General features: G+C 37.1%; 1 protein-coding gene and 1 pseudogene across 2 annotated transcripts; both read left to right on the top strand.

Annotated features, from left to right (window-relative positions):
* The first annotated feature begins 830 nt into the window (after nt 1-830).
* Nucleotides 831-22,854, top strand: FLVCR1 (feline leukemia virus subgroup C cellular receptor 1). Of its 2 annotated transcripts, XM_015586280.2 has the most exons (11): nt 831-1,776; nt 3,901-4,042; nt 4,563-4,679; nt 9,560-9,700; nt 13,212-13,279; nt 14,194-14,297; nt 15,790-15,900; nt 16,412-16,517; nt 16,740-16,851; nt 20,179-20,246; nt 20,417-22,854. In XM_015586280.2, exons 1-11 carry the CDS (start codon nt 1,042-1,044, stop codon nt 20,489-20,491), a joined length of 1,779 nt encoding a protein of 592 aa, XP_015441766.1. In that variant the 5' UTR covers nt 831-1,041; the 3' UTR covers nt 20,492-22,854. The 2 variants fall into 2 exon arrangements, with proteins under 2 accessions (XP_015441766.1, XP_006907775.1); XM_006907713.3 differs by lacking the exon at nt 4,563-4,679 and having other exon boundaries at nt 834-1,776.
* On the top strand, nt 13,688-13,806 carry LOC112476526 (annotated as a pseudogene).
* Nucleotides 22,855-25,183: the final 2,329 nt, after the last annotated feature.

Here is a 25,183-nt window from a genome sequence, read left to right on the forward strand (position 1 = left end):
GTATTTAGAGTATTCTTTTTTTCCTTCAAATTTTGTTTCTCAAAAAGTAGCAGGGCTGACTTTTTCTCTAGTCAAGGAAGACTCTAGGTTATGTGTGCTCTTGAGAGTGGGAACTATCTCATTTATTCCCCAGAGCCCATGATAATGTGTGGCACATACCGTTCAAAACAAATTTGATAATTGGAACCCACTGAACCCAATGAATGTCTGTGTCCAGAAATTACTAACTACAGGTATTGGTCCAAGGACGAATGCTGAGCCACAGGGTCTGCTGTGGCACCACACCTCTCACAAGCCGCAAGCCGCATTTGTCAGCGGCATGGAGGTTGGGCAGGGATTCCAACTTTCCAAGGGTAGATTTCTGATGAAATCTCTTTATTCGGTTGAAATGCTTTATGGTGTTTTTCCTGTGCCGAGTCGAGCACGAACTTTTGAAACGTGGTGCCGTCTGCTTTAAAGGCAGTGTCTGACCTTGACGCACACGTGTGCTGGGGCGAGAGGCCAAATTCATACTCCTGAGTGCTGGACCGGGTCCTAGGGGAGCCTCTCTTGCTGGTGAGTGTGACATTGCCAGCCCCTTTGTCTCCCCTGCTGTTTGTCCAGCCCCCTCGTTCCCGGAGTTGCCCAATCCGCGGGCCGCCTCCCGCTCAATGCTCGCAGGTGGTAGGATTCCTGGCAGGCTAATGAATTCTTCAGCCCCGCCCGCTCCTGCAGTTCCCGGAGAACTTGCTCCCGCCCAAGAAGCTCTCCGATTGGTTCCCTGCTGGGCGAAGGCTCCTGCTGATTGGTCAGCAGGCCGTAACGCGCGGGGCGGGGCCTGGTGCCGCGTGTGGGGAGGATTACTGCGTTTGCGGAATCCGGAGGTCCGGGTTGCGGTTCGCCTCTCACAGCCGCCTCACTCGGCGGGAGAAAGAGTCGCAGGAGCAGTGGGCCACGAGGTTGGGGTTGGGGTACAGGGAGGGCCCCGCATGCTGGGCAGGGAGGGGTGCAAGGAGAGGGAGGAGGGCGGGAACGCGAGGCAGCACCCGGGAGCCCGGGGACATGGCGAGGCCCGACGATGAGGAGGGGATTGAGGTGGCGCCCGGGCACCCGCCTGCGAACGGATATCTCCCGGTCCCGGGGGTCGCGCCCTCCAGGGAGATGAGCCCGGAGCCGCAGAACGGGCCCAAAGCTGGCTTGGCCCTGAATGGGGTCCCTCGGGACAGCCCCGCGGCCACCTCGGGAGCCCTGGGCAGTCGGCAGACTCAGCTGGCTCCGGAGGAGGAGACCCAGGTTCGGCTGCTGCCCACGGGCCCTGGGGAGGAGACCCCAGGGGCTGAGGGCAGCCCGGTCCCCCGGACGGCGCTCTCGGCACGGCGCTTTGTGGTGCTACTGATCTTCAGCTTGTACTCGCTGGTCAACGCCTTTCAGTGGATACAGTACAGCATCATCAGCAATGTCTTCGAGGGCTTCTACGGCGTCTCCTCGCTGCACATCGACTGGCTGTCCATGGTGTACATGCTGGCCTACGTGCCCCTCATCTTCCCGGCTACCTGGCTGCTGGACACCAGAGGCCTGCGGCTCACCGCCCTGCTGGGCTCCGGCCTCAACTGCCTGGGTGCCTGGATCAAGTGCGGCAGTGTGCAGCAGCATCTCTTCTGGGTCACCATGCTGGGCCAGTCCCTGTGCTCGGTGGCCCAGGTGTTCATCCTGGGCTTGCCCTCCCGCATCGCCTCAGTATGGTTTGGCCCCAAGGAGGTGTCCACAGCTTGTGCCACCGCCGTGCTAGGCAATCAGGTAAGGATTAGATAAAAATTGATAGATGAAAATTGGATCCGTAAAAGACCAGATGGAGTCATAGGCCATGTGAGCTAGCCGTGTGGATGGACCCTCAGGAAGCTTGGCTATAAATGAAGTAGTCATAAGATAGGAGGCACTCTTTTGGTTAAAGAAGGGTTTTTGATCTATTTTTAAGGGCGAACTTTCAAAACCAGTTTAAAGTGAGCACCTTATCATCTTGCTTAGAGAATTACCAATTCAGTAATTAACTGAATTGGCCTTTATATGTCTGACATCATAGAAAACTTGTCAGTGTACTAATGAATGAGACTTGTGTAGGTGCTGTTTTTGTCACCCCCAGTGTATTCTTTGCAAAAGGAAGTGTCGGGTTCTGAGGATTTTGTTCCCTTTGTGTGATCAGTGTGGAAAGCCCCTGTTTAATTTTGTATATCAGGAGTCGGTGCCTGGTACATAACAGACACTTATAAATGACTGCTAAATAAATGTTCTGGTGATAAAGTCTTCACAACATTCTTGAAGCCAGTTACCAATTTTTAATATTAAAAATGAGAAATCACAGGTCATGGAATCTATTGCAAAAGGGTGGCTTATGTTGCCAAGTTAAGGTGCTTACTAGTTTTTCCTTCCACCATGGGTTCAAATTCTGTTAGCATGCCAGTGGCATTATTAGGTGGAATGTTTGTGTTCCTTTTTCTAATTGCAAATTGATTATTTTATTGTCATTTAAAATTTGCATAAGGAGTCCTACAATACTTTTATTGTTTAATACTTTATGTAAATTGTATAGAGTGTTTATTCAGCTTGAGGAGAATCTAGTTAAAAATCTGTATACAAAAAAACTTGCCCTCTCTCTATGCATCTTTCTGCTGTGTGTAAGCTATGTAACAAAAGATTGTTACTTTTACTTCCAGTCCAACACTTGTTTCAAGATCCCAATAAGATTTATTTAAAATCCATAAAAAACACTAACTCTACATGCTGATTGCTTTAAACTTGTTTCCGTTCTCTAAAAGTACAGAAGGGGTAGCTTGAATTATAGTTGTTGTTTATCTAAAATAATTTATAACTGATATTTTAATTGGTTGCTTCTGCATGTTTGGATAGGAACTGTTTTCTTAAAGTATTTTACATTTATGAAATTATATTCAAGATTAACACTTCTAGCTCATGATAGAAATATTATCAACTCCACAGCTATATAAATTATCTATTTCATGAATATATAGACCTAAGAGTGGAATTCACATGGTAATTCTATGTTTAACTTTTTAAGGAATTGCCAAACTCTTTTCCACAATGGCTGCACTATTTTACAGTCCCACTAGCCAGTGTACAGGGTTCCAGTTTCTCCACATCTTGCCAACGTTCGTATATTCTGTTCTTTTTTTTTTTTTTTTAATTATAGCCATCCTAGTGGGTATGAATTGGTATCATTTTCTAATGACTAATGTTGAGTATTTTTTCATGTGCTTGTTGGACATTTGTATATCTTCTGTATAGAAATGTCTATTTAATCCTTTGCCCATTTTTGAATTGGGATATGTGTCTTTTTGTTGCTGAGTTGTACCATTATATAAGTTGTACTTTTTCAGGCTTATTTTACGTATTCTTATTTCCCTCTTTGATTGTAAGCATCTAAAGCAGGATTCCCCAACGCCCTGGGCCGCGGACAGGTATTGGTCCCTGGCCTTTTAGGAACCGGGCAGCACAGCAAGAGGTGAGTGATGGGCAAGGGAGCTGAGCTTCATCTGTACCTGCAGCTACTCCCCAGCGCTAGCATCACCGCCTCAGATCATAAGGCATTAGATTCTCATAAGAGCACTGGTCCTGGTGCCAAATAGGCTGGAGACTGACCTAAAGGATAAGGACTGTATGTTACACAATTTTATAGCAGCATCATTCAGATTGTAGTTCAGTGAATGTTTACTGAATAGAGAAAACGTTCGTCATCAATTTTTCTTTAACAGTGCAATTGTAAAACGACATTAGAACACGGTGCTTTTAGAGTTTTCAAAAGCACCCTTAGTTTAGTAGCTGTTCTCTTTGTGTCGTATTAATCGGAAGTACACACTTTTTTGTTTCTTCTAATAATAGCTGTAAAGAGGATTGTTTATTTTACAGCTTGGAACTGCAGTTGGCTTTTTGGTACCACCAGTTTTAGTGCCCAACACACGGAATAACACAGATCTGGCTCATAATATCAGTACCATGTTTTATGGAACAGCAGCTATCGCCACACTTTTATTTATTTTAACAATAATTGGTAAGTGAATTATTTTCTCTAAAGCTTAAATAGATAAATGCATGACAAACGTATGACAAGAAAAATAACCAACCCTGAAAATTTTTATTGATATCTCAAGTGCCATTTGCTTTTTTCATTCTTGCCATAGCACTGTCTTGCTCAGGTAATGAATGCTACAATCCTAGGGCTGTGTTATGGTCCTTCTGTTTTACTATTGTAAAGAGTTTGAAGACTAATTCATCTCATTTATCTCCCTACTAACTTTTCTTCCCTGTTAACCGTTGGTTTCAAGCATATTACCTGTCTCTTTTTTGCATAGTCCTCTACATATTCTGCACGTTATGCTAACCTAGCCAGGAACACGTTCTTGTCAATGCTTTGAAACGATGTAAATAGGCTACCTCCTTCCTTTTAATGATAAATCCTTCCAAGGATCCCCAATTTAACAATTAACTGGATCTGAAAATGTTGACCAGATCCTGGGCAGTGGCAAGCTGTTCAGCAGAATTTCAAATCGTGGCAACTATCTGCTTGTTAGGCCACTCCAGCAAAGCACTGCTGCCACCATTCGTCACTGAGTCCTCTCGTCTGAGCCTGTCTCTTGAAGCAGTCAGTCAGAATCAGCTGCAAGCAGCCATCATCAGTTTGGAAGAAGGTTTGGGAAGGTCTGATTTTTAAAGTTTATTTTTAATGGGAAACAATTTTGATTTCAGGTTAAAGGATAGGTAAGGTTTATTAAAGTAATATAGCTGTTAACTATAATACTGCCCTTTAGACAGTATATCTTGATTTGAAGAGCAAAGGAACTTTAAAGTTGAAAGGCCATCTTTTAATAAAGTTTGCAGTTAAATTTCATTATAGCTTGAGTTTTTCATTTATATATTTTTATCATGACTATAATAGTAACGAAAAATTCAAATTTTGTGATCTCCAGATATGAAATCCTTTAGTTCTCTAAGAAATGTATACGAAGACTATAGAGTGTTTTCATAGAAACTACCTTTATAGATGAACTGCAGGATCCAGGTGTAGGAAGCTCAGCCAACATATTTAATAATTCTTTAAGATAATGAACTTTCCTGGTTCTCTTGGTAGTATAAAAAGTATTCTGACATATCCAGTCTACTTATGGATGGCTTTTATGTTTCAGTTAGGGAGCAGCATGTTTGCTGTGTGCAGACTACTGAATAAAGGACAGATTATCCTTGTACTATTTTAGCAGTTTAACAAAGTTTTAGAAGAAATCTATATTTTTAAAGAATATGTCTACTTTTCTGATAGCTGTATTTGGTTTGCTGGATGAAATATAGTGTATATACATTTCATATAAATGGGCCTTATATTAGCAATAGGGATTATTAAAATATAAAATTCTCTTTCCTTTGATTGCTTATGGCTCTTCACATAAATTCTGGTTTTCCTTTTTTTATTGTTTTCAATTGCTTGTCTCTTTGGAGGAAGTGAGAGAGTAATAGATTATATATAAGATATCTATAAATATGAAATTATATGCACATATAATATATACGTGAGATGCTTTTTATTTGTCAAAGTAGGAAGACAAAAAAAATGATAACAAGTGTGACCATTGGCATATCACCCTGTGTTATTCGAGAAATTAAAAGAGAACTCTTCATGTACGTACTTAATTATATACTCATGGCTTATGAATAGAGAGTGCAAATGGAAATGAGGAAAAAGAATGGAAAAAATGGAATAGAAATAGAATAGGAAAAAAGAGATTCATTGTCAAGTTTTGCTTGGTGACTTGTAATATCAATCTTTAGTACAAAAGCAAGATAATATACAGTTGTGATGTGAAAATCTTAAGTTGCAAATTGTGACATTTAAATAAATTTACGCATCTTCCTTATATCCAGATATTTGCTATTGAGGAAACTATGGATTATTTTTAAAATCTTAACTTACTTAAAGGTCCTAAATTACTAAGAGAGAATCCTACTTTCCTCTAAATTCTACCCATTAGTATTTTTGAAACCCAACCAGATCTTATAAAATTAGTTTTACAGATGCTTTTCAGCAGTGTAACATATACTAAATTGGTGCTCAGCGGTTTTCCTAAAATACTGTCTTGAGTGTTCATGCCATATAACCCTGTTATCCTCGTAATTGAGCTTACATGTGAGTGTAATCCATCTAGCACTTCTAGAAATTAACCCAAGCCTTCCACTGGATTTCACTGTAATACCCCATTCTTATTGGGAGAACTCTGTTATAGCCTCTAACATTTGATTGATTGATATGTACCAAACATGTTTAAAGGCACACTCCATGCTTATTGCATTTACTCCTCATAGCCCTCTGAGGGCGGCACTATTATTATCATTCCCATTTAATAGATGAGGAAACTGGGCACAATTTAAGTAATTTATTTATCCATGGTCATAGTAATACTGAAGATGAAATTTGAGCCTATGCAATCTTAACTCCACATATAAAATGTTGTATATAAAAGTATAATACTTTAATTTTTACTTAGTCTTATTTTTTGTTCCAATTCAAAAAATTCTTGTATAAGCGATCATGCTATTCTTGTGCAGCAGAGCAGTAAACCATACTACTTAAGTGTGTCAGTTAAAATCCCTGCCATCCCGATTCACTAAAGTGAGTGGATGACAGAAAACAAAAGTAACGGCAATCAGATATTTAATATTAAAGTACTTAAACACATGAGTATATAATATATATACATAATTTTACTTCTGATTCTTATATTCAGGATATTTATATACAGGCTGCTTATTATAAACTTTTGACTTTTTACTTAGTCTCTAAGAATTTCAAGCCCTTGAGATAAATTTAGTCTCTGATTTTTAAAAATAAATATTCCTCCCCAAATTCTTTAGCATATATCATATAAGCCTTATAACAGCTTGCTGTTGTTTTTATGGATAAGATAGCTATAGTCAAGAGATAGAGATTGACTGCTTCAGTATACAGCAATATGAGGCAGAGCCAGGATTCGAACCTATATTTGTATTATAGTAAGTTAATATGTGTAATGTCTGCTTAAATCATAGGAACCAATAATGAAATGGAAAGATAATGTAATAATCTAATTTTAAAAAGTAGAAGTGGTCCTAAGCGATAGATTTGTTGCTTCATCATGGGAGAAAAAGTTTGATGTGGAGCCCAAAATTCTTTGGCTACTTATATGCCTATTGCCAGGCGGGTGGAGAATAACTGCTTTAACAGGTAGTTGACACAAGTTTTGGTGGGGAGAGAAGAGGGTTAAGAAGGCTATTGTTTTTCAGTTTCAAAGGATAAAGGAAAAGCCTTACTTCATCCTTTGAAAATACAGTGCAGCGTAAACAGGGTCATAGACCAATGGTTTTGTGTTCTGTTTTCTTTTCTTTCACGTATACTTAAGCTCAACTTTACTATATAATGTAGCTGGTAGATACAGGCCTGATTTTGTCCAAGAGGGCAGTTGACTGCCTGAAATTAAAAGATAACACCTGTATTTAGAAAATAAATCTAATGGAGTTAAAGTCTAGTAAGAATTGTTTATGTATTTGAGATCTGAGCCATTCAGACTTATTTTGCCATAGTAAATAAAAACCTAAGAGACCCAAGACTCACTAAATGTTCATGACTACCTTGTAAACATAGTTTTTACATTCTGAAACTTTGTTTTACAGCTGTGTGAGTTCTGTATTACTGATATCAATACGAGATATAATAAGAGATATCTCCTATCTTAACTAGGACACTTTCAGAAAAGGACAGCAGACGTCCTCAACAGTGCAAGGAGCAGATAGGGTGAAAGGAAGAGGAGGAATTACAACAACTTAAACATTTTATGTCTACCAGTCCTTCCAATGTAAGGATATTAAAATAAATATTTGTGAGTTATGTCTCCTCTTGAATTGTTGTGAGACCTGTAAAAATAGAAGTCTATTTTAGTTTGATAAGTTTTAGTTATGTCATAATCAGTGTATTGGTGAGTAAAAAATTTTAATTTTTAGCAGCAAACAGGAGAATTTGAGAATTATAGAATTATATGGAAGTTTTAAGGATCATTTCTTTTGTGGTGATTTTCAAACCTGGCTGGGTAGTGATAGCATTTGGAGAGTTTTGTGTTTAATACAGATTCTCAGGTTCTGTTTGGGAGGTTCTGATTCATTGAGCCTTGGGTGGAATCTTAAAAATCTGTATTGCTTTTAAATTTTTGCATGATTATGATTGATAGATAGGTCCACCAGCTCTAGCCCACTTTCAAGCTACAAAGCAGGCCTTTCTTGTTGGAAAAAAAGAAATAGATACTGTTAAAAAAAAAGAGAGAGAGAAAATGAGAGAGAGAAGAAAGTTCTGATCTTTTGGAAAATACTACTTTTTCTCAGTCCATTTACCTTCTCTTTTTTTTGTTTTTGAATATACTCTATTTCATTGATTCTAAAGTGTGTATTGATTCTCTTTTCATGAAATCTCTGAAATCAAGATGTCTTCAATAATCAATGGCATGTAAGATGAACAAGTCCTAGAGATCCGTACAGTGTTAGTTAACAATGCCATATTGTGCACTTAAAATGTATTAAGAGGGTAGATTTCATGTTAAGTATTCTTTCCACAATAAAAACAAGTCAGTGGCATGTAACATTGATGGTGATTGAGATATGATTATGTGAAAACCTACTATTGATACCTGGCAAGGTCATTGAGTATCAGTATCAAACCATCTTAGATTCAATGAGATACAGTATTTTCCATTTATTTTAGTTTAAGATTTTTGGATCAATACTAAAACTAGATCTTAATTTCTGATGTACCAAATTTTAGCAGTTCAGCTCTACCGTTAAGTAGTATTGACTTCTAGCTAGCCAAACCCTATGGAATTCTCTCCTTAATCATCTGTTGCAGGAAGTTAGTAGATTCTTCCCTGCCTAAGAAAAGGGCAGTCTTTAAATGTCTAGCTAAGAAGCCTGTGAAATCTGCCCCTAACTCCATAGAAATGGGCTGTGTTAGAGCTTACAGAATCAGAATCCATATGTCACACCGTTATGTCTCCCAGCTTTACCCCTAGATTTTCCATATGCAGCTAGAGTGAGTCAGCAAGACCTAGCTCTGCTCCCATGAATCTACCTGGACTTTTTCAGTTCTAGAGCTGTAATTGGACCAGATGATAAAATTTACATCAAATTTCAGAAGAAAGTCGTTACTAACTCAAGACAATCCTCTAAAAATTCAGTAATATATTGGCTTGCTCATATATGTTACCTTTAATTAAAAATTGAACTAAATTTAGAAATAGAATTGTTTAATGTTCAATATAATAAAAATTAATCTTAACTAAAAGTGGAATAATCCATGGGCAAGATTGTGACATATTATTAATGGTTTTGCAGTTTCGAATGGGCCAAATCTCTGAGTTTTATTTGTCAAACTATTTTCACTTAGAAATTCATGAAAATGAAAAGCCTCACTATAAAAGACTTTCACTACTTTAAATTTAATTTATGTGTGTTCACTATGGAAGACACATTTATTAAATTACCTTTCCATGTATGTTTCCAGCATTCAAAGAAAAACCTCACTATCCACCAAGTCAGGCTCAAGCAGCTCTTCAAGACAGCCCTCCTGAAGAGTACTCCTATAAGAAATCAATAAGGAACCTATTTAAAAACATGCCTTTTGTCCTTCTATTGATCGCTTATGGTAAGTGGTTTTCTTTTGTTTTCTTTGATGTCTGTATAAACCTTTGAGCATTGTGGATTTTTCTCATTTAACCTAGTGGTTTGAGCTTTAATTAATGACATAGGCTTGTTAACTCTAAAAATAATGATAGCATAGTCATAAACTTAAATTTTGAATTAAAAGCAAAAACTTCAGGATGGATTTACTTACATGTTTTTGAAGTAAACTAATATGTCTGCAATAGAGAACCACTGTCTTCTGTGTGGTCTCACAGATATTTTAGGTTCTTTATGAGCTATAGTTATGACTGCTCAAAACATACGGGAAATGTCATGAACAATTCTTTTGTCTGACTTTGTGCAGACTGGCATTGATTTTGACTACTCAATCAAAACTATTAGACATTAAGAAGGTCACCTTAACCAGTTCTAACTTTAAAAAAATTTCTCATCCTTTTAGAGCTTTCAGGATAGCTGACAGATATTCATACTAACACTGTAGCTTTACTGCAGGCATCAACACATTTGGTTCCCTTCAGAGATTTCTAACAGTGTATTCATTGTTTATTATGTTAACACTACTTATATTACCACCAATACCCCCATATTTCTGTCTTACTTGCCCTTCAGAAGTCACTCACTGATGTTCCCTTTACAGATGGGGGTGTGCACCCTCTACTACATAACTGTCTTAGAAGTTGTAACAAATTTTTCCCTGACTCAAACTCTTACCCTTTTACCAGGATTACTTCGTGTGTGTGTGTGTGTGTGTGTGTGTGTGTGTGTGTGTGTGTGTGTGTGTGGAAATTGTTAAACACAAAAGTAGAACTTTTAACCTAATGAATTCCTGTGTACCCACCAGCACCCAGCATCAACATTTCTCCGTTCTTGCTTTATCTGTTTCCTCTACTTTTTTTCCTAAAATATTTTAAAGCAAATCCCAGATATTACATCATTTCATCATTAAATATTTAAGTATACCATAATTCTTTTTCTTAATTTTGCCCCACTGGTTAGCTTAAATCTAAAACTCATAACTAGGAAGTACAGAAACTATTGTGCTTCACTATTAATATAGAGCAAACTCATTTCTTTAGCCTGCCATTTAAGGTGTCTTCTTACCTATCTTCTTTTATCTCTATTTCCCAATACAAAATTCTCTTTCAACCAGATTTATAACCAACCTCCTGTCACAGACATGCAGGCTCACACACACAAATAGGCCTCCATATGCATATACGCTGTTAACTGTAGTCTCCGTAATGTTGTGCCATTATTTCTTTTACCTGAAATGTTTTCCTTTTTTTTCCGTAAGCAATTCTATAAGAGCTAGCTTAACATTTAACCTCACTTATTGTTCATTTTGTTATTCATTCATTTATTCCATCAATAATTATCAAATATCAACTAAGTGTACAATAGTGACCTTGGTGCTGTGTAGGCTAGAAGGAAGCATGATATATGATTTCTGCCCTAAAGTAGTTATAATCCAAGTGGGGAGGTAATATAAACATCTGAAAAGTAAACAACAGTGTTAAGTGTTTATCAAAAGGTAACAACACGAGAAGTTATATGGTAAGTGCATGTTACTTCACATGCTTCCATGATTATTAAGGCAGAAAATGGGAAATGTCACTTTTGCTCACATTTCAAGCCACTAAGTGCCTAGAAAGAGAAAAACTGGAATATTCGTGAACAGCTCTAATGACAAGAACATTATGTAAATATGAAAACTTGATTTTGGGAGAAGAAAACTACATAGTAAATTGTCCTGGGATGATTGATTATTTATGTAAGAAAGCAAAGTTAAATGTAGGTCTCTATATCATACCATGCACAAAAATGAATTGTAGTAGATTAAAGACCAAAGGGTAAAAATCAGAACTTTAAAGTTTTAGAAACAAATATAGAAAACTATCTTTAATATTCTTAAAAGAATTTCTTAATGCAAAAACATAAACCGTAAAGAAAAAGGTTGATAAATATCATTACCTTAAAATAAAATAATGGTCTTTTCCAAAAAGACACGAATAAAAAGTGAATAGATAAGACATAGACTATGAGAAAATGTCTGCAACGCATATAACCGACAAAGGCTTAGTACCTACAATATAAAAGTAACTCTTACTAATCAATAAGAAAAGAGCAAATAGTCCAAGGGAACCAGAAGGCATTTATGTGTTTCTATATGTGTGTATTACTTATATATAATGCTCAACCTTACTAGTAATTAAGGAAATACAGATCAAACCCAGACTAAGATATAACATCACACACATTCAAATTGGTAAAAAAAAAAAACAAAAAAACAACAACAAAAAAACCCACTTAATTTGGTGAAAGCAAATTTGGCAAATATGTGGAGTAATGGAACTCTGCTGATAGTGTAAACTGATAAAACCATGGTGAAAAGCAGTCTGACCCTATCCAGAAAATAGAAGTTCTCTTAGGTATGCTCTGAGAGAAACCCTTATGTGTAAGAACAGAAACACAATATTCATTGTAGTATTGTTGTAAATAGTGAAAAACTGAAAAAAGCCTTAAAGGTCTGTTGACAGGACAAGAGATAATTAAATTGAAGTGTATTTACACAATGGACTGTTGTGTAGCAGAGAAAAATAGTAAACTATGAGCACAGGTAAACTTCAAAACCATAATATTGAATAATAAGAACAGTTGATGGATACAATTAATATATAAAACTTTATTTATATATTTATATAAAGTTTAAGTACATGCAAAATAATTCTAATTGTTTATGGAAACACATGTAGTGTCTAAAATGATAAACACTGAGATCAGGATTAGAGTTACCACTGAGAAATAATAGGAGAGAAGAACAGGATTAGGGAAGGTCTAAAAAATGAATCTGAAGCAAGATGGCCAGATGTTAATGTTTGACAAAGCTGGGCGACTAGTAAGGGTATTTCTTAAATTATTGTTTATACTATTTTGTATGATTGAAGTATTTAGTAATAAAAAGAGTGAGAAATAATAAACTGAAGTCTCAGCTAGGTTAAGAGACTTACCTAAAGTCATAAATACATGCAAGGAAACAGCAAACCTAGTCATAATAACCAGCTGTTTTTTATTTTTCTCTTTCAGTATCCTTTAATTAATATCATCTTACTAATTGTTTTGTTAAGTCTTTTTGATGCAGGGATAAAATCTCTAAAACAGGGGTTCTGTCTTATGCTTAAACATTTATTAGCTTGAGTACATTGTAGGTACTCGGTAAGCAATCCATTGCTTGATTGCCATGTACAGTATTATGCATGGGGATATGATTTATAGTCGGTATATTTGAATCTAAGTAATAATAGATGGTGTAATGACAGAATCTTACAGTCATAATCTCTAGTAAATTTGGATGTTAAATTGATCAGTCCACATCCTGAAAGAAAATGGCAAGAGCTTTTAATTTTTCTGTCAACTGTCTGAAAATATATACTTTCACAATTGTTACAGAGGACTCCATAGCACTTTATAAACCGATAAATAGTACATCTATACTTTTCTGTTTATTATTGTAGGTATCATGACTGGAGCATTTTACTCAGTTTCAACACTATTAAATCAAATGATACTGACCTATTATAAGGTAAGCTTCTCTGCCTATGTTGTGTTACATGCCTGGCCAGGAATTTTTCTTTAGCAGTAGAATTCCTGTTAGTGTGATCATAAGATTAAAGATATGACCTTGTTATTAAAAATTTATGGTTTTAATTGAGAATACATTTAATGCAATTTATAAAACACACAAAATTGAAAGTAGAATTTACTGCTTTGACAATACCTAAGTCTTCTTTTTATTTTTTTTTTTAAAGAAATAATATGACTGCTTATATGGAAAAAGACAAAAAATTTTAAGGGACATCACCACAAATATAAAGAAGTGAATATCAAGCTCTGACCTCTCTTTGCTTGTGAAAGGAGAAAGCAGTTATAATATGCAAAAGCTATCAGATTAACCTCATCTGTGAATTACTTAAGAATTCTAAAAAATTCAGTCTATGGCCATGCCACCCTGCACAAGCCTGATCCTGTCTGATCTCAGAAGCTAAGCAGGGTCGGGCCTGGTTAGTACTTGGATGGGAGACCACCTAGAAAGACCAGGTGCCGTAGGCGTGAAAAATAAAAAATAAGGGATTGTAAGCTGACAAGGTCCTTGCAATTTGTGAGGTCAACCAAGGGTTGCCTCGCCTAAAAAAAAAAAAAAAGAAAGAATTCTAACAAAAATCATTGTATTTCTAATTAAGGAGGATCAAGAAAATTTTCCTTTTTGATTTCTCCCATATTTTAGGGTGTTTTTAAAAAATTCTGATTTTAAAATAGAATGTCCTTTATTATGCAATTACCTGCTCCCACTCCTCCATCTTAAACCCATATTGAATTTTCCTGTCATGTGTGCTTAATTATGTCTGATTATTTCCACTGACTGAAAAGGTATGGGAATATGAAGGATATGTTTGAATTAGAAGTATCTGAGTAACTTCTTATGAAAATTCTTTTAAGGGAGAAGAGCTGAATGCTGGAAGGATTGGGTTAACACTAGTAGTAGCTGGAATGGTGGGCTCCATTCTTTGTGGCTTATGGCTGGATTATACCAAAACATACAAGTAAGTAAAAGTAGATGTATGGTGTACAATCTAAGGTATTTTGTTTTTAAAGGAAATTGCTTTTTATTTTAAGAAATTTGAAAAGTGTTATTATTACTAAAAGACTTGGATTCATTTCTGAATGTTTCTGTAGTCTATAGTTTGTCTTATTTTGTTGAATATTTATTTCACCTTTGAGAACTGGGACACCTTATGCACCTTGTTCCCCCTCCAGTGAGTCTCATGCAGACCACTGTAGGAGAGATCATTTCTGTCCTGAAAAAAGCCCTTTCTGAGAAACATTTGACTTCTGACAGAGGCTTTATATTATTCTTTTCTTACATTGTAAGCTTAAAAACAAAAAGTTGTTCTTTCCTATCAAAAAATTATTATTGAGCATAAGGCTTTTTTTTTTTTGTAAAACATTTTTGGCTAAGATGCTCCTAAACTATATTGTACATCTATGTGGAACCAGCAAAATGTTAATACAAAAGAAAGAGTGAGTAATACCACCTGGGAGACTGAGAAAGGGGTTTGGGGGGCAGCATCTTTTGCACTGGGCTTTAAAAAAATAGCTACATTTTTTAACAGGCATAAACTTTCCACCTGCTTGGGAGGAATGAATGAATGAATGAAATGTGAAACTGTATCCTATGTACTTTCCAGGCCCAAGATGTTTGATACCATTATATAAACTCTTCCAAAATACCTCTGATCTTGAATTCTCTAAGATAGTTCTCCCATAATTTGATAGCGCTTGCTGCAGCTTCATTGTTATGAAATGGTAGCTAGAGTGAAACCCATTCAATTTATAGGTGAGGGGATCATATATAAAGGATTAAATTTAATAATAGTCCTTGGTCCACTGTGTAATTAGAAATGTGTTCTTCATTGCCCTGGCTTTCTTCTCAGGGTAAGTGCCATTCAGTCACCAAACTCCTGTTGTGTGCATTGCTCTTAACTAGGAATTGTGGCAAGTAATATATGGTCCCTGCCCTTGAGACATTTGTAGTCTAAGTGAGGGAAACAAGGCATTCACATATGAAAAGTTAAATACCAATGTTACAGACTACAATAGATGTCACAAGTCTGGTAGATGTCAAGTGCCAATTATGTGGATAGCTAAATGATAAGGGAATTTGATAGAAACAGTGTTACAAGTTTAAGTTGTTAGGAAAGGCATTTTGGAAGAGGTGGAATTTGATCTGAGTCTTGAAATACTATCCCATTTGGAACCATAAAGATGATTCTGTCCATATGACTATTCCTTCCTATCAGAGCACTGGATATGGTGTGGGTTTTGTTGTCTGCTGCTGTTGAATCTTAAATTTAAGCTTTGAAGTCAAGTCCATGCTTTGGTGGAAACATTTTCCAGAGAAATAAAACCTAATCTTAAAAACTAGAGAATTTATTACTGTACGGACAGAGCAGTGGACAGCCACGATTTTTATGTGCCTTGGAAAATCAGACAAAATACTAACATTTTTTGTTTGTTTGTTTGTTTTTGTTTCAGACAGACTACTCTGATAGTTTACATTTTGTCTTTCTTTGGAATGGTCATATTTACTTTCACACTGGACCTTGAATACATTATCCTCGTATTTGTTACGGGAGGGGTGCTTGGGTAAGAGGAACGATAGCATGCTGCTGTAATTCTGTAGTATTATTACTGTGGTTTTAATTTTTAAAGTTCATCCAAGGGTTCTTTAATATTTTAAGCTTTAAAGGATTCATCCTGTGCATATAAATGTGTGCTTATTTTTTAGAAATATAAGAAGTTTAGAATTGTTTTTTGGTATATGTAGGTGAAAAATGAATAAAACTTTACTTAGTCCAAGTAATTTTATTTAGTTAGAAAGACAACTAACTTAGGAAACTAGAGGTAAATTTTTCTCCGAAAAAAATGAAAGGAATTGTTTGCCTTCTCAGTTCTTGTGACCTTGGGCGGAATCGTTTTGCTTCTCAGTTCTTGTGACCTTGGGCTGATTGGTTAATAATAGTGCCTGACTTTCAGATACCAACTTCCAAACACTTCCTTATTTGGTCATTAGATTAAGCCTGAGAAGTAGAATGATTGCCTCAATGTGTGATATTGCCCTTTCATTCTTTCTATAATTCTGGATTCATTTTCCTAGTTTCTTCATGACTGGTTACCTCCCCTTGGGTTTTGAATTTGCTGTTGAAATCACTTACCCTGAATCTGAAGGTACTTCGTCTGGCCTTCTTAATGCTGCTGCACAGGTAACCCTCTGATTGCTCTTAAAACTGAGATGACTCATTTACTGAACATTCTAGTAGATAATGAGTTTGATCCGAGTTTTTGTTTTAAAAATTCCACCTTTCAGTGAATGCTTCTAGAAGCCAAATCATATGAATAAAATAGTTAAGAAAAGCTCTGGAAAAAACATTACACTTTTTCTAAAGAAGAGAACGTGATAAAAATTAATTCTTATTTTATTTTAGATATTTGGAATTTTGTTCACGTTGGCTCAAGGAAAACTCACGTCAGACTATGATCCTAGGGCAGGGAACATTTTCCTCTGTGTTTGGATGTTTGTAGGCATCATTTTAACAGGTAAATTTGAGTATTTTTCGGCAAAAGTGCTTGTATCATGTTGTGTTTGTATTTAATGTTCATGTATATTGATTCTAAACGGCTCAGCAGAATTCAAAGGAAAATGAGTTAAGAAGCGGAGTATTATGTGTTTCCTTCCAAGGATATGAATCTATTCATTTACTTTTCAGGTTTCAAATTCAGCACAATTAATTATACATAAAAAAACCTGTTAGAACAAGAGTTGGTAAAGACCTGGGCTCGAGTCTGATTCTGCTGCTCACTCGCTGTGTGACTATTTATTTATTTATTTTTGTTTCCACTTTTTTTTAAAATTAAGTTTATTGAGGTAACGTCGGTTAATAGAGTTTTATAATTTTCAGGTGTACATTATAATTCGACATCTGTATATTTTGTGTGTCTGCCACCTCTGTGTGACTTTAGACAAGTCACTTAACCTCTCAAATCCTCCTTACCTCATGTATGTAATAGGGTATTTAAAGGCCTGCCTTAGGGGGTTGCTGTGAGGATAAACAGGTGGTTCATGAACAGCTTGTAGTGTGGTGTCTGGCACCTGGGACGTGCCTAATCACATTAGCTATTATTATAATGTGGTGCTGGTGGTAAGAAGTCAGATGGTGGCGGTGGAAATAGTACATGGCATGGTTAGCCAGTTCCTACGCTTCTTAGGTATAATCGGAACAGACATGGGCAGGAATGAGAATAGTGCCCACTCTCCAGAGCAAGAGCATGTTAAAGAACTTTCATCTATACTTTATCCAGGCACAGGAGCAGGAAAGGATTTAGCAGCAAGACTCCGGAGCAGCAGTGCGCTCCGGCCCGCGCTGGCTTCTGCTGCTCTTTCGCTTTGTTCTTTTCTTTCTGCGTCTCTTTACCAGCAGGCGAGACAAAATCTGTCAGAAAGGTGTGAATCAAGCCTTCTTTTATGTTTGCTGGCTACCTGCTTCTGCTTTCTGAAACCCCCACAATGAGACCTTACCAGTGGCAAATATTTAGTTTGGAAAACACAACCACCTAAGGTCACTGTCATTCATTATGTTCAAAGAGAGTGTCACCTGTGGTCCCCAAGGAAAACATTCTACCATGAGGGAGTTTTTTTCCCCTGTTCTCTTCAGTTTAGTAAAATAAAACATATAAAACTGTGAAACATGTAATACATTAATTTACTTAACTCTTGATCTGTCATAAATAATTCCATGTTGGCTTTTAATTTCCAGGGAAGTAACATGTCTGTCAAATAGAGTGTTATTATTGAACCGAAAAAGGAGGCATTTTTGAGCTCTATTTTCACATTATTTTTATAGTCATATTCATAAATGGCAATTCAAACAAATCAAGTCTAGAAAATTAAGTGAAAAAAGCTTTAAAACTGTCTTAAGTTGATACTTTTACCATCTAAAAATGCTAAGTAATTTCTCTCACATGTTGCATATTTTACTGATTTTATATCCAGTGTTCATTTGTATAGACAGGAAGGAGGGCTGGGAAATTCCTGAGGTGTGATGAAAGTGGTACCTTTTCTTTATACATTTTTCCCCCTGGAATTGCTGGGAATTCTTGCTTTGACATAGGAGTTAGCATTTGAATGCAGTGCATTTTGCTTTGTAGTAAGGACAGCTCTGTAAAGCACATTCTTCATTTTTAGCCCATTTGTGTCCATTGAAAAACAGTGCGTGATAATGCTACCCAGTGTTCCTAAATTCTGTAATTAGAATTAATGGCAAAGAAACACACATTTTCTCCCTATTAAAAATGTAGCCTCTTTGGTTTGGCTAATTGTACAACATCGTAGAGCTGGTCAGTCAATGGCAATCATTGTTGCAATTTAAAACATACTGTTTTAATGTCTTAACTCCTTTTGAAAATGATCTTATTACACCTCACCAGTTTCTTCAAAGTCGTTTAAATGCATTCAGAAAAGCCGTATTTACATATATTCAATTAGCTCAGCACAAATATATGAATTTCTAAAATATTGATATCAGTAATGGATCAGGATAATAAAGGGGCAGTGTGGATTTCAAAGGAAGCATTAGATTAACATTTAGGACACTGACTTTCATCTTTTATTTTTACTTTGCTTTATAACTGATTAGATTACTTAACTACCAATATGCTTTATCTTCTTTTCTCATTTCACACACTCCTTGAGCAATCTGTGGCTTTCAACTGCAACTTAATGCTAGTAACTTCCAAATCTGTGTCTCCAGACCTCGATCTCTTTTACCTATTAGCCCAGTATGTCCAATCACGTATCTCTCTCCGGACCTGGATATTCCATAGGCATCTTACACTCAGCCTGTCCAGGACTGAACTTACCATCCTCCTAGGACACCTATTCTTCTGAGATTTTCAATTTCAATGGCAACGACTAGGACCACCATCTAGTCAGTTACCCAAACAAGAAAACTCAAAATCACCCATTTTTCTTTCTCTCATCCCTTTGTTTTTCATATTCTATCAAACAGCTGTGTCTTATTGGTTCTATTCTAAAATTTCTCTGAAACCTGTCTCTGTGTCTCCATTTCTCACACATTCACGCCTCACCATCTCTCAGCAGGATTAAAGCCTCTTAACTGAGCTTCCTGCCTCTAGTCTTGTTGCTGATAATCATCCTCCACATAGCAGCCAGCCAGAGTGAGCTCCCTAAGATGCAGGCCTGATAGCATCCGCCCTGCTCAGAAGCAGTGTAAACTCTTTACTCAGATGAGTGTAAACTCTTTACACAGTGAACACGCCACCTAACCAAACCCACCTCTTTTCCTGCCACCTCCCTCTCGAACTGGATGCTTCAGTGATCCAGACTGCCGCTAGTGCCAAGAATAGTCTGTATTCTTCCTGTCCCAATTTTTTGCATATACTACATTCTGCCTACCTAGAATTCCTTCTTCTCTCCTCTTATCTGCTTGACAAGTTCCTACTCATTTCAAGTTTCTATTCAAATATAGAAAGCCTTCCCTGATTTCCTTTGGCTGACGTGGCATTTGTTCTCCCATGCTCCCGCTACACCTTGTACACACCTGCATTATTGCAGTTATCCTACAGTGTTATAACTGTTTGCACGTCACTATTTCCCTAGGGGAGTGCAAAAAAATTTTGCATCTTTCTTTGTTTACTGTCATCCAGTATTTCTTCACTAATGAGTGACTTGCTAATAAGTTAATGGCTTAGAGAGGTACTATTATATTTCCAGACTACAAGGATGCCGTTGAATGTTATGGTACTATAGTGAGCTAAATTTGCCAATATCAAAGACTTCGCACTGCGTGGAGGACAGTACATTCGCGCAAACTCTGTGGTAACTCCATCGGTGCTTCTCTGTTTCAGCATTAATCAAGTCTGACCTGAGAAGACACAATATAAATGTAGGAATCACAAATGGCGATATTAAAGCTGTAAGTAATAAATATTTTTATGATCGTACTATTGAGAAATGTGTGCATGGAATAAATGTGAAACCCGTCTATCTAGTCAGCTCTTTTTTCATTCCTGAGCTAGCTGTTGATCAGTCATAATGGCATATGCCAAATTCTATAATTTTTTTATTTTCTGATTCTTTCTACAGGTACCAGTTGATAGTCCTACAGATCAAGAGTCAAAAACTGTTATGATGTCCAAGCAGTCAGAATCAAAAATTTGAAATGAAAAGTTAATATATATGATAACTGAGCAGTAAGGCTTGGTTTATAGGTTACGGGAAATGGACACTTACCTGAAGTCATTGTATGACACACTAAATGCAATTATTGTTTTGCTTAATTGTTAATTTAAGCAATATTTTGCTTGAAGTACTTTTGCTTACATCATTTTAACACTACCATTTATCTAGCGAGTGTCCCACTTTGAGTCTTCTATTGTCGATCTGAAAGTAAGCTTCTTGACATTTATTTTTAAAAAGTGTTTTTCTTCTTTGTAAAATTATAACGTGGAGGTCTGATCAGCGTACGTGCAGTTTATATAAGAAAATATCTGGTAGAAGCAAGTGTACAGTCTGTTCCTAATCGGCTCCCTTTGCATCCCTGTGGCCGCTGAGCAAGCTCCCTCAGTGTGAGTGCAGTGCGGCAAGGTGACGCGCTCACCCCCCAGAGGAGTGTTGGTGTGAGACTTCCAGGTGACCGCTATGACTTTCCCATTTCTCACATTCTCGTTACAGAGTGCTTTGTAACAGATACTGTCAATGGCCATAAAAACTATTCTGTGTACGGACTGAACCCATGACTTTGGTCTTCAACTTACATTCTCATTAAGCTAAGGAGCCAGACGCGGGCTCATTATCTTGAGTTCTTTGTGCTGCTTTCTTGTCATGGTGTAAATGCTAACACGATTTTTCCACTCCAATTTGAAATAGTTTTGTACCCATTGGCTTTTTTAATTGCTTCCTAGTAAGAAAATTCCATCTTATGTGTTACTGGCTTTTCCATGATTTCTTGTGTCACATCTTACACTTCGGCCTTGAAGATTCCTGAGATAAGGAAACCGGTGCTCAGCCTCGAGCTTCCCATTTAGTGGAGGCCTCTTAAAATGTCGTCTAATTCTCGGTACCGTTTTTTTCCGACCATTCTCCTTTGAGATATGCTGTGCCCAGGTTTGCGCTCGTGGCTTCTTGTCTTCGCCACAGAACGTGCAGTCTCCATACCGTGGGAACAGTCCGCTCTTTCATGTGCTCAGGGTAGGGAGAATAGGACCAAATGCATTTCCACAGTGCCTACCACTGTGTTTTGTTTACAGTGAAAATGTGAATGTCGTTTGTGTCCGGACTCTCTAAACTGATAAGGGCATATCTTCAGAGTAATGACATTTAAACAGCCATAGGTATTATGCCCACATCCCAAAAAAAAGGGAAAAAAAAAAAGCCAGTCAGGTATACCCTTGAATGAGCAGTTCTGGCTTGGGCATTGTTGAAATGCGTTGCTTTCTACTGAAATGAAAATTCTCTGTCATCAACCGATAGCGAATTATGTAAAATCTGACCTAGGAGAATGTGTTACGAGAACTTCCTAGCTGGGAATCAGGGACTCTGGGTCCACGTCCTGGATCTGGTTCTCTCTGTCCCTGTGAGTTTCTGGGCAGCACTTTCTTCATCCCTGTCATAAGTATGTTCAATTTGATCTCTAATTCTCTTTTGAATTTTAAATACCATTCATCATGGGATAGACCAAATCATTGTACTACAGGAACTTAAATATAGCTAGAGAAATTCCCTGGATAATTGGATAAACAACTGTGATTGTTGCTTTATGGATACGGGGAATATAAAATCTGTATTTAGCCTTTTTATTCAGTTGGTGATAGCTCAGGCAGAATATGCTGACACATTAAACTCCTTAGCTGTTTACATCACAAGTTTTACGGCCACAGATATATTTTAAGGTCCCTCCTCTAAATAATTGTTTTCATTTTTAAACTGTCTGTGTTGTTTAAAATAATCATGTACTTGAGTTCCTGAGATTTTGAACAAATTTTAGATAAAATTGGAATACTTTATTTCCAAAAAGGTTATACATATATGTCATGTGTATTTTTCCTTGTTAATTAGAAAAAGGATGAAATACGATGTGACAAAATGTGAAATGAATTGATAATTTTCTGTATTTTGAGTTACACTCATCTGTAATATGTCAAACAAGAATGTCATATAATTCTGTGTCTTGTCTTTGGGAAGTGGAGTTGGGTAACCAACACTTGTGTAAATTAGAAAGAAACTAGATGCTTTCATGTGATTTTAGAAAGAAATTGGATGCTTTCATGTGATTTTAGAAAGAAATTGGATGCTTTCAATAGCTATTGTATTTATAAATGTTGCAAATATAGCTTTTGCCTTTTGTGACTGTGGGAGAAATGTCTTTAAAAATATGTCTCTGTAAACCCAGAGTATTGCTGAAAGAATGCCCATCTGTCTGAAAGTCATTTTTCATGTTCTAAGTTTTGCTCTTTGTATTAGTTATCTATTCATGTGTTCTTCAGTATTTCAGACTTGAAATAAATTTATTTTTTTAATGTTAATTTTGTATGGCTTTTTTTTTTTTTTTTAATTCTGATACTTAGGTACGTGGGGAGTGGAAAGGAATTACAAGATTTCAGAATAGTCCAAGGAGAGTTGGTTTATGGAACTAAATCAGCAAAGTAGCGAGGGCCTCATCTCCCTCCTAACTTTGGTGCCTGTCCCCTCATTGTGCAGATGGGCTGCCCCCAGTGAGCCATCATGGGACACTACTCCTAAGCTTCAGACTTTTCTCTTTTTCTCCTGGTAGCATGTGCCTGAATGGTACCTTATATCCTAGAGTATGTGTCATTTTTCCTCAAGGCCCTGCTAATTAACATAATACAGACAATCTACACATTTCTTCATTGAAAAATGGAGTATGGTAAATGTTCTCATTCCCACCGACAGACCTGGGTAGCTTATTAATGAGGCCAAAAAGAAGAGATTTGATAGCAGCAAAGGAAGATACTACCTCCTATATAGACTGGAGGGCATAAAAAAATGCTACTACCACCTCTTGTCATACCATTTTAATTATAATTAGTGTGATATTTCAAGGTGAGGTTTCCAGCTTTATTGTTGAGCTAAGTAGCTAAATAGCTAAATGTAGTAAAAGTCATGAAACTGAAATGTAAAATAATACATAGCATTTTATCCGTTACTATTCGCTCTATAATAAATAGGGACTTTAAGATCTAAGCCCATTCTCAGATCCCACTGAAAGCCACTAAAATTGCATTTTGTTTTTCCCACAAAAACTACTTCCATCCAGGAAAAAAAAATATACAATTCATATTTTTCACAGCAGGCAAATATGTATAGGTAAGTAACACATTTTTGAAGCTAACTCTTTCTCCTGTAACCCAGTCTCAGCCTCCCAAACGTACCACTCTGCCCCGAATTAGTCATTCCCGTAGGTGACAACCTGCCCTGAAGTGACTTCAGGGACCTTGACAGGATCCATGCCTGGAAAATGTCCTCATGACATTTTTTACAGGAGATAAAATGTCTTTGGGTCCCTAAAGGGAGATAAGGTTTCAAAGCACAATGACCACCAAGAGGAGATACGGTCTCTTAAATCGGTACTGAGATCCCTAGGTGTCTGGAGAGCAGGTTTGAACAGGAGTGGGGAAGAGATGGGGTCTGGAGGCTCTAAAGCTGGAGAAAGGAGAGTGAGATTCAGGAGAGGGGAAGAAAGACTCATTCGAGTAAGACATCTGCGCTTCATTTTCCATTTACACAAATGACGAATTAGGCCTCTGCCTAATCTTGTTATATTATTCATTTGCACTTTTCTTTCATTTCTATTATTTTAAGCTCATCATGAAATGGTGATTGTACAGAGAACAAACTGTCAGAAACAAGTAGAAAATTGATTTCTGGTCAGAGCCTCTAGGTTTGGGTTGATAAATGCTGCTTGAGCACACAGTTTTCTCAGGGAAATACCTGGTTCCTCCAGGCACCAAAATGGCCCTGAACCCCCTGAAATTAAATGAGAGATTAAATTTTCATAAAGTTTCATAGTGAACAAAAGTGAGACCGAAATAAGAGTGACAGTGATTTCTTTTTCAGCGAAAAGCCTGAATCTTTCTAAACATATTTTGACCCCAAAACAAGCTCTAGGGCATTCTGGCTCAGGCAGGATTTAGGGGTGAACAGAGCTTCCCATTGCATAACCAGGAGATCAGTATTAAAAAGAGAGGTTATACACAGGCATAGATTCATTATCTGCAAACCTATGCAATTCTTGGCACTATTATTCACGAGAGTTTCCTTGTACTGTTAGAGTATGTTATTTATTTGCATTATTTTATTGCCTCTACTGCATTGGGAGCCCTTTGAAAGCATCCATCATGGTATATAGTGTAAAAACATGACCTAAAGTCTTAGGTACGAAACCTGGCTATCTATGACGTTGGGAAAGTAATTTAAACGCTCTGAATTTGTTTCTTCCTTTACCAAATAGGATAATATTTCCTACCTTGCAGGTTTGTGGTGAGGATTAAATTTAAGTAGGAGGCACACAGTAGATCCTTAACAAATCAGATCCATTTTTCTCATTGTGAGAAACAGTATAAATAGGGACTTGCTACTGATAACACTTGAGAGGCAGTTGGCTGATTTGGGAGAACATGGTGTTTTAAGTGTTTGAACTTGATGTTATTTACAGCAACTGCCACTAAAATCATATCCAAGGTAGCCACTTCCGTGAGCACGTGGGTACAACGTGGGCGCTGTGCAAAGACAATGAAACGAATGAATTCTGAAGAGAGTAGATCTGGGCAAGGGGGATGGAAGTTAAGGTGCTTGAGCACCAAACAACAAAGCCAAGTAACTCACGTGGGCAGG

The sequence above is a fragment of the Pteropus alecto genome, unplaced genomic scaffold (assembly GCF_000325575.1).
Source record: "Pteropus alecto unplaced genomic scaffold, ASM32557v1 scaffold101, whole genome shotgun sequence".
Lineage (NCBI taxonomy): Eukaryota > Metazoa > Chordata > Mammalia > Chiroptera > Pteropodidae > Pteropus > Pteropus alecto.

Excerpts from the sequence above, each read along its gene's own strand:
- FLVCR1 (XM_015586280.2), top strand. The coding sequence starts at position 1,042 with ATGGCGAGGCCCGACGATGAGGAGGGGATTGAGGTGGCGCCCGGGCAC. Across the intron at positions 13,280-14,193 it reads TGATACTGACCTATTATAAG|GGAGAAGAGCTGAATGCTGG; the intron begins GTAAGCTTCTCT and ends AATTCTTTTAAG. Across the intron at positions 15,901-16,411 it reads GTTACGGGAGGGGTGCTTGG|TTTCTTCATGACTGGTTACC; the intron begins GTAAGAGGAACG and ends TCATTTTCCTAG.